The 9872-nt window shown below is 38.9% G+C and overlaps 1 protein-coding gene across 2 annotated transcripts; it reads left to right on the top strand.

The window, feature by feature from the left end:
* The first annotated feature begins 953 nt into the window (after positions 1-953).
* Positions 954-7239, top strand: LOC143852649 (Plasma-membrane choline transporter family protein). Of its 2 annotated transcripts, none has more exons than XM_077362150.1 (5): positions 954-1447; positions 1538-1762; positions 1865-2773; positions 2869-3102; positions 3374-3663. In XM_077362150.1, exons 2-5 carry the CDS (start codon positions 1541-1543, stop codon positions 3443-3445), a joined length of 1437 nt encoding a protein of 478 aa, XP_077218265.1. In that variant the 5' UTR covers positions 954-1447; positions 1538-1540; the 3' UTR covers positions 3446-3663. The 2 variants fall into 2 exon arrangements, with proteins under 2 accessions (XP_077218265.1, XP_077218264.1); XM_077362149.1 differs by lacking the exon at positions 3374-3663 and adding an exon at positions 6517-7239 and having other exon boundaries at positions 976-1447.
* Positions 7240-9872: the final 2633 nt, after the last annotated feature.

Genomic DNA, 9872 nt, shown 5'->3' on the forward strand with positions numbered 1-9872 from the left:
GTTGCCCATTACGCCTTATGTGGGCAAAATCAAGGGCATGACTGGCATCGTGGACATCGTGGGTCTCCTCCCTATAAAAGGGCACCTACACACTCAAGCAAAGGGATCGAATCCACTTTCTCTACATTTGTTTGGTAACTTGTCTTGGCCCTCCGCCCTACTCATCGTCCATTGTTTATGTTGACCATCTCTGACTTGAGTGTCGAAGTGGCTGCCCGGAGCCACAACTCCGGGCCCACTGACGCTTTCTTCGTGAGCGTACGATCACAGGCTCGACCCAGCTAGTACGTGCAGTTGGACTTTGGGCACCATCACCTTCAAAAACTTTAATTTTGGCTCTATTTGCAACTATGAATTATTTTTCTATGGAATATTAGTTTAGTAAGTGGTAGAAGAGGGCAGGGTAATTTGGAAACGGAGAGAATTGAGAGTGCATGAGCGCATAGATGGCTCAAAGTGGCCAACAAACAGGATAAACAAACTCTTTTTTTTAGTAGAAATTTTCTTTTCCCGTTTTTCATTCAGTCTCACCTTCTCATGACTGACGCCCTTTCAATTCTCTCTTTCGCACCCTCCTTGCCGCTCCCCACCACTTGATAAATTAATATTATATGGAAAAAAATTCCATGGCCGCCAAACATGTCCTCAAGAAAATAAACTTCAAGAAAAAAATGGTGGTGCTGCCAAACATGCCATCAGACTACTCTCATGCTTTGTCGGTGCAAGTGTATCGTCAGAATGATACCCCTCATTTGACTCTGCATCTGCAAACTACGAACTTCACAATAAAAATCATGAACTACACCATTCTTTGTCAACTCTCATGAATGGTTCATCCATTTGTTTTTATTTTTTATTTTTTTGCGACATCATCCATTAGTGAAAGCACTAAACTTTCTTTAGCAACAATAATTAACTACCATACCAGTGTAACTACATATGAGATCGAGTGGGCCCCCACTCTCACTTGGCAATTAAATTAATCGTACATAAAATCCATATTTCCTTTATAACTCTCACTTGGCAATAAAATAAAATTGTACATAAAATCCATATTTTCTTTATATTTATTCAAAATTAGTAATTTTCTAAAAATAATGCCAAGAGGCGTGCCTTAGCAAGCAAGAAGCGGGAAGAAGAGTTGGCAAAGACATGGGGGGCCCACCATTTAAGATAATGAAAGATGGTAGTCAGGCACTGACGAGTTATTTAGAAGAAAAAGGAATTATTGAAACCAACGTCATTCACTCAATTCAACTCGTACGCACGAATCAGATAATTGTTTGTGTTTGTGTTTGTGTGTGTGTGCGCGTGTGCGTGTGCGTGTGCGAGAGAGAGAGGGTAAAATGCCAAGAACGTCACCCGAAGGTTACAAAGCACTAGATTCCAGACGCGCCGGCGCCGTCGAAGACGAACCAACGTACCTCACGAGGGCGCTTCAAATACGGCAAGAAAACCCACCAAACATTTCCCCTCTCTCTTTCTTTCTCCGGGTCTGTGTTTTTTACAGAGATTTTCTGTTTTATTTGTGTTTTAGGTAATGGAAGGAGTAGGAGATGAAAGAACGGTAATAAGAGATCAAGGAGAAGAGAAAGACGAGAAATATGAGACAGAAAAAGGAGTCGACTCTTCTCAGAAAGAGAAGACGATGTCAAAATTGCAAACTTCTAACCCAATACCACCTATTCAGGTCGTCATCCCTGGACCCTCTCCTCTCCAAACCCCCTCCCCAATTCCTTCCCAGTCTCGCCAAACCCCACAGGTAACCTCTATATATTTCATTTTAATTTCCCATTTTACACCCCTCTCTCTCTCTTTCTATTGTTTTCAATGATTTTTCCTCTTTTTTTGTGTTTTTTTGCAGCCTTCATTGGCTTCTCTGAATTCAAGGGCATACACAAATCGCATAAGCCTAGTAATATTTCTCATCCACATGGTTGCTGCAATTGGGGCTGTATCTTTTCTTGGATTTAAGGCAATACAAGGGGTTCTTAGAACTGGTGCCTCAGAGAGGAGGGAAAAAAGGATGATAGAATTCTGGTTGCCTCAAATTGAAGGCTCCGCCCTTATAAGCATAATTTTAGCATGGGCATGGCAAAAATTAGTCAGGGAATTTCCAACCACTATGGTTCATTTCATACTCTGGACCAGCTTTGGCACCTCTTTAACTGCTGGAGTTCTACTCCTCTCTTTCTCCATACCTGCAACAGATGGTGTAGGCGTAGCTCTCATCGCCTTTGCCATAGGCAATGGGCTCTACGCTTGTTGGGTCAGTCCGAGAATCCGTTTTACAGGAAAAATCCTCTCAAAATCGCTCCAACCCGTCGCGAAATTCCCCGATATTAATCACCCAATGTACTGGATGTTAGGAATTGCTTTCATGTGGATGTCTTTATGGACTTTCGCTGTTATTGGAGCTCTGAATTTCAAGTTCCCAGCTTTAACCATACTTGCTCTGGTTCTGAGCCTGGCTTGGACTACAGAGGTAACGAGGAATGTCGCGAATTTAACAGCTAGTAGGGCAATTGCTCTTTATTATCTTAGAGGAATGCAATCAGATTTACAAGTCTGTTTCCAAAGATCGATTTCCCGCAATCTTGGAAGTGCTTGTCTCGGATCCCTCTTCTTACCGACGATTGAAGCATTGAGAATCATCGCAAGGATACTTAATTTGCTTCAAGGAGAAGATGAATTCATGTTCTCTTGTGCACATTGCTGCCTCAAAGTTATGGATTTCGTCTTTCATTACGGGAATAGCTGGGCCTTTGTTCATGTAATTGACTATGAATTATTACACACTTTTTTCTTTGAATTGTTTTCTGATTTGTCAATTGTGAAATTTGGTAATGATTTTGTTTATGTACATAGGTAGCTGCGTATGGGAAAGGATTGATGGGCGCTTCTGTGAGTACTTGGAATCTGTTTGAGAGAAACGAGATGGAGCCTTTGGTGGATTCAGACATTACAAGTGCCATTTGCTTTCTTACCGGTGTGGCAAGTGGTTCAATCTGTGTAATTTTCTCTGCTTCATGGACGTTTGCTGAGCACAAAAGTTTCACTGCCACTGTTTCTCTCCTTGCCTTCTTCATTGGATACCTCATGGTTAGTACTTTTTACTTTATACATCTAACATAATCTAGGTAAATTGTTACCAGCACAACCATGCTTTTCTAATGGCACAAATACAGCATATCTTTTCTTTTTTAATTGGCTTGTCAGAGCTTTATGGGAACGTTAATGGCCTTTGGCTTTGACATCTCTTTAAATAATAGAAGCGAAGATGTGGTTTGTGTAAATATAAAAACCATGGTTGTGCTGATAACATTTCCGTAATTTATTCGTCTTCTTCTTATGCACACATATTTGTGTGTAGGTAATTGATATATCCACCCCCTTTCCCAGCATTTCCAGCTCACTTTGTTTGTCTTTCCCTACAAATAGCTAAATTTTCTGGAAAAAGCAAGCAGGAGGAGGTGAAAATGGTGCTATTTTTAGGAAAAAACAATAGGGAAAAGAAATGCTGACAGGTGGTGGAAATATCACTTCTGGTTAGGTATATATATGAAAGGTGAGGAATATACTCCAAAAATCACGTGCCCCAATCAGACTGTTTGTAATTGCTGTTCTTTATTTATTCAACGGGCCCACCAATATTCCTCTTCTTATTGGCATCATACGGTTTTTGGAATTTAATTCTACCTGTTATCAGGTTTTTTGTTTGAATTTCGAACTTCGGTCAGTTCTTGTTTTTTGAGAACAAAGTAACTTTTACGATCGTAAGAGGCAATTTTCCAGATTTTCAAGGGTTTGGTATGTGAGACCAAGACGTTGAACCTGTAGAACAATAACAGGAAACTAAATGGTCTTGGTCATACTCCGAACGGATATTCCATGGTTAAAATAAGGATTATAAGAATCAACGGTCTATATATCCCTGGAAGAACCATAAACCAAGTTTGATGGTTCAAAGGGTCAAACGAATGTCTTTTCAAATGGAATTTGGGCGGCCATGTGTTTTTCGTTTGGGTCAAGGATCTGTTTATATAAAGAGAAAAGTACATAATGTGGGCAACTGTTTAGTGAAAATACGGATTGCGGGCACCTTTTAAAACAAGAACAAAAAAAGGCTAAATTTCGAAATCGGGTGGTCAAAAGACCCTGATACCCTTTTGACATCGACAGAGGCCTCCTTTTTCATCACTGCCTCTTAAATTGGCCTGAGTCACAATGCTTCTTTTGGTTCATTTAAATGTGTAGTTGAACCGAGAGAACCTTGGGTTCGTTTCTATCTTAGCTGTCGAAAATAACTAGAGACGGATGAATCTTGACACGTGTTGGAATTTTTTTTGGAACCCCAACGTTATTGTACTTTTTGGAACACTGACGTTATCTTTTCTCACTTATCTTTTGGCTTAGAACGGTAGACGATATCTTTTTTCAGTTATCTTTTCAACATGTGTCAGGCATCCATCCGTCTCTACATGTTTCCGACGGCTAAGATAGAAATAATGGGTATGCCGGCGGAAAATAATGGGTACGCCGATGGAAATAATGGTTACAGAGAGAGAAATAATGGGTACGCCGGCGGAAATAATGTGTACGCCGATGGAAATAATGGTTACAGAGAGGAAAATAATGGGTACTCCGACGGAAATAATGGGTGCACCGATGTAAATAATGGTTGCAGAGAGGGCAATAATGGGTACGCCAATTATGGGTGAGCATTATTCGGTTAAAACCGAATCGAACCGAACCAAATTGGTCGGTTCGGTTCTATTTTTTTCTTTTCGGTTTGGTTTCGGTTTTTTTTTTTGGAAATTCGGTTATTCGGTTTCGGTTTTGGTTTTCTCAAAAAAAAAATTTGGTTAACCAAATAATCGAAATTACGGATGAAAACCATTTTTCTCCAAAAAAAGTGCTATATGTGCACTCCGTGGGATGATCAAAACCGTCAATTTGATTGATTACAACTTAATTAGGTTGTGCTCAAAAAATCATTTCGATCGGATGATCCTAGCCCTCCGATCCAAACCGAGATCTTGATTTTTTCCTCTTTTTCTCCCACAATTCAGTTATTCGGTTTGAATTTTTATTCGGCTCGGTTTAGGTTACCGAAATTATTTCAGTTACCAAATTTCGGTCTATTGGTTCGATTTAAACCGAATAACCATCCCTAACGCCAATAGAAATAATGATTACAGAGAGGGGAATAATGGGTACGCCGATGGAAATAATTGTTACAGAGAGGGGAATAGGAATAGTACGCCGATGGAAGTAATGGATATATAGAGGGGAATAATGGATACGCCGGCGGGTACGCCGGCGGAAATAATGGGTACACCGATGGAAATAATGGCTACAGAGAAGAGAATAATGGTTACAGAGAGGGGTATTATTAGAAGACGACACCGTTTCATATTGATGTCCACGTGTCGTGGATCCGACCGTCTATTCATATTGGCGACAACCAAGATTTAAAGGAACCCAAGGACTCTGGGTTCACAGAAAGATTTCAATCCAAACCAAACCGACTATGTATAGAGCCACTAGCATTCCAAAAAGTTTTTCAACACGTGTCAGGCATCCATCCATCTCTAGGTATTCCCGACGGCCAAAAAACACGCTAGTAATGAGAAAGGAGGCTGAATGACGTTTCTGTTGATGTCAGAAGGGTATCAGGGTTTTTTTCCAACCCGATTTTGAAGATTAGCCCGTTTTTTGTTCTTGTTTTAAAAGGTGCCTGAAATCCGTATTTTCACTAAACATCGGCCCCCATTCCGTACTTTTCGCTTATATAAATGACGCAGAAGTGGGGCAAGAAAAGCTAAACCGTTGATTTTTTTTGTGGTCCTCTTATCTTATATCCGGGGGAGATCAAAAGACCAAGTGGGTTGTCTCGTGATGTTCTACAAAATCAATGTTTTTGATTCATGTATAGGCCCATGCCTTCCTGTAGAACCCAAAGATTCCGTTTTGCCATTCTTAAAAGGTAAATGATATATTTGTACCCTTTTCGTGCCCAGGCCACTCTTCGTAGTGTAAAAAGAGGGCCATAAATACACTAGAGGGGGTGACTCTGGGAAGAAAAGGGCCAAATATATCACTTCCCTCGCTAAAATTGACTTTGCTAGTAACCGTTGTGTGCGTTTTGTGCATTAATTTGTATGTATGACTACCCATTTAAATTGATATTTTTTTTTGGAAATGGTTTAAATTGATATTTTGAGCACCTTTTGTTTGTCTTTGCATCCTTATTTTCAAATAAAGATCACGAAAATGCATTAGCAGCTGAAATACAGGAAACATCAAGCAAAACTAACCAGTAGACTTGAGTTCGAATCCCCGGGCTTACCCGATGCACATGGTTTACGGGTGATTGCGTGCATCAGTAGAGATTAGTCCTGCCCCCTAAATGGGGTAGGGATACCCGGTGTTATTAAAAAAAAAACGAATGGAAATAGATATCATTAACCATTTCTCTACGTGCTTCTTATTATGCTCGTGCTCTAATGTCAGACGCGGATCAGCATGGCTCTAACACAGGCTTGCATGAATTGCTACTACGTGTGTTATGCGGAGAACCCGGGAAGCAGGCTCTTTGATTCCACCATTCCTGAGCAACTTAACCTAATAAGAGCGGGTCGGGATGTGCTCGTACCTACTCCACGATTTCCTCGTCGTGTTGCAGCGTGACACATTATGTCCATTAATCTTGATCAAAATTGATGGGGGTCAATCCCGAAAATAGAGTGACAAATATCACCGATGGGGCCGATATGGGTATTTTGTCATGGACATAATAATATGTCTATGATAAGAAAGCATTAGATTCACTCTCTCCGTTGAATGATAATGTCACAATTGGGTCGGTGTTTCTTGTGCTAAAGATTGGCCAGTAAAGGCAGCAAAAGGCGGGCAAGCAATGGAGATCTGGTCGCTTGAAATCTTTGTATCAATGGGATGCTACCTGGGTGGTGATGATGATGAGGAAAATGATGTTCATTCTGTTGCAGGGATTCTCAAAGTTTCTCCGCACCAAGCTAGCTCTGTCTTTATGGCAGATGTAATTAATTAATGATGTGATTTTCTTTTAGAATTTAGGCTTAGGTTGTAACTCTCTCGTTAATTAGAATTTAGGAGAGAAAAATCTACGTCGTTTATTTGAATTTAGGCTTACCTCTCTCTCTCTCTCTCTAATTTTGTCATGGGAAATAATATGAGCCCAGCTATGTTTTAGAAGTTTGAAGGTCCCAACTTGTCTTTTATTTTTCAAATGGCCTGTGAGAGCTTTTTGGGAGTTGTAATAACCTTTTACCCTTCCGTCATTTGCTAATAAGTTTAAATTTAAAAGCAATATATAAAAGGGAAATGATATCCTCCCCCACGCTGAACGTTATTCGTTTAGTTTTAAAGGCAAAGAAAAACGTTGAAGGGTGTCTCCTCCTTTTGCCCAACAAATTGATGGTTTGGATCACTCCATAGCAAATCCAACCGGCCATATCTCCCTCACCCAGCGATTTTTCTATTGCCTATTTTTCTCCCCATATCTCCATCGTAATAGCTCCCAACTCTCGATCCCAATTCAATTTCCAATTTTCCATTTTGGCCCATTTCTAAAATGCCAAATTAGACAAGCAAATTGGGTAGCCTAGATCAATTTTGCACTTTACCCAAGTTGCTTAAGAGTTCCCAAGAGATAGAGATCTGTTTCTAAAATTTAAAGAAAGGGAGAGGGTTAGCCGACCATCTAACAATAAGGTGTGTGTCAAATAGAAAGTGCCGAAGTTGGGCTTTCTTAAAGAGAGAGAGAGAGAGAGAGAGAGAGAGAGAGAGCATGGGTTACAAATTAGGAATGATTCCAAGAGTGGTTGTCCAATTGCCGTGGTGGGTCCAACTTGCTTTTAATAGCAGTCCCTATTTTAGATCAAACACTTCCCATTTAAGTTAATAGACCATAAGTTGAATGGCTCGGATAAACCCAATTTTCTCTCTTTGGACAACCAAATCACACCAACATTCCCTCCAAATCCGGCATAATTGTGGTAATGTTTTTTGGCACAAATGCCAATTCGGAAAAACTGATTTGCTTCCCATATTTTTTTTGGCAATTTCATGTTTTTGGAAAGGTGTTAACTTTGGCAACTCTTCTTTGTCAATATAAAAAAAAAGGAAATAAGGAAAGTTGTTCCCTCACTCTCCATATTTTGGGCAACCTTTCTCTTATATTTTAGAAAATCTCAACGGATCCTTTATAAAATGGGAGAAGGGCGTGAAATGAAAAATAAATTATTCCACGTTTTTATTACTTTCTTTCTCTCCCCTCTTTAAAAATTTTGTTCAATTTTTTTCCACCCTTAATTTTCGCCCATTTTTTTCTCTCCTCCAATTTCGTTCAACTTTTTCTCTTTCTCCTCTTGGAATTATTTTCGACCCTTTTTCTCTCCCCTTTTTTGTTTTTTTCTCTTCTTAAAATTTCGTCCAATTTTCTATCCCCTAATTTTCGTCCTACTTTTTTTTTCTTTCAATTCAAAGGCTCGATCTAACGGTCCAAGATCTAATCCAATCATCCAAGGCGAGATCAAGGCATTGAAGGAAGGCGATCAAGGATTCAACCATTGTTTGAAGGAGAAAAAGAATAAGTTTTATTTATTTTCAATTCTAATTCGGTGTACTTTTATTAAAGAAGAGTATATTTTGTTTCTTTTCCCTTTTAAGTTCTTGATGACACTCTATTTTCTTGTTTTCTTTCTTTCTTTTTCCTTCTCTATGAATAACTGAACCTCCTTTACTTGGGGTTTAGATGAAGCCATGGGGAAGGAGAAATATTGTTAATTGAAATCAATTTACCTAATTGAATATTGTATAAGGTTTTATATTTGTAACATCCCAGTCATTCATGCCATTGGATTTTTCCCCTTTCGTATGAATAATTGTTGATGAACAAATATAATTCCTATATAATTAATATAAATTGGATAGTGTGTTTGATAAATTACTCATGGGCAATCACATCCATTGATCTTATTTCCCATTGACCGGATTTTTTAAATGTAAAATTCAATGCAACAATTGGTTTAATTAATTATCCAATCCTAAGTAATCTTTTAATCGAATTAAGACTTTTATACAATTTCTAATTAGTTTTTCAATTAATTTCCAATTCAATTTAGAGTAGTTTTCTAATCAATTTTCCAATTAATTTAGGCTTTTAGATTTTAGTTTTCTAATTAGGTTAGATAATTAATTAATTGCAATCTTTTAAATATTGGTTCACTTTGCCTAAATATAAGGATTGAGTTTGTAAACTTTTCTTCATTGTTTTCGACATGTATCTATTTAGTTTATAAACTTAAATATATTGTTGGAGTCGAGGTTGTAGTCCACGGAAATCTTGAGTACATTCCAGGCAACAATATATCGTAAGTTTATTTTTCAAATAGAATAAGAGTAGAAATCACAATTCTCTTCCCTGAGTTCGACCCGTATCTACACACGATCCATGCACTTGCGGTTATTTATAATATCACAATTAAAAAGTCTCAAGGCTCAACAGCATATCAACGACCTACAAGAAACCTTCGACGTTCTGCACCAGTTCCAGATGAAGCTTAACCGGCAAAGTGCGCATTTGGAGTAACTTCTGCGAAATTTTTACTTTTCATTGTTAGCCAAAGGGGCATTGAGGCTAACCCGGAGAAAATTCAAGCTATCCTGAATATGGAACCCCCATCCCGAGTTGTTGGACTGCAAAGACTGACTGGATGTGTCGCGCCCCTCAGTCGTTTCATTTCTAAATCAGCTGAGAAATGCCAACCGTTTTTCAAGCTCTTATAAAATATACAAGAATTTGAATGGAATCCCACATGCCAGGA

Source organism: Tasmannia lanceolata, unplaced genomic scaffold (genome assembly GCF_043159265.1).
Source record: "Tasmannia lanceolata isolate RefF3 unplaced genomic scaffold, GAP_Taslan_0.1 ptg000019l, whole genome shotgun sequence".
NCBI classification, from domain to species: domain Eukaryota; kingdom Viridiplantae; phylum Streptophyta; class Magnoliopsida; order Canellales; family Winteraceae; genus Tasmannia; species Tasmannia lanceolata.

Excerpts from the sequence above, each read along its gene's own strand:
- LOC143852649 (XM_077362149.1), top strand. The coding sequence starts at position 1,541 with ATGGAAGGAGTAGGAGATGAAAGAACGGTAATAAGAGATCAAGGAGAA. Across the intron at positions 2,774-2,868 it reads ATAGCTGGGCCTTTGTTCAT|GTAGCTGCGTATGGGAAAGG; the intron begins GTAATTGACTAT and ends TTATGTACATAG. Across the intron at positions 3,103-6,516 it reads TCTTCATTGGATACCTCATG|ACGCGGATCAGCATGGCTCT; the intron begins GTTAGTACTTTT and ends CTCTAATGTCAG.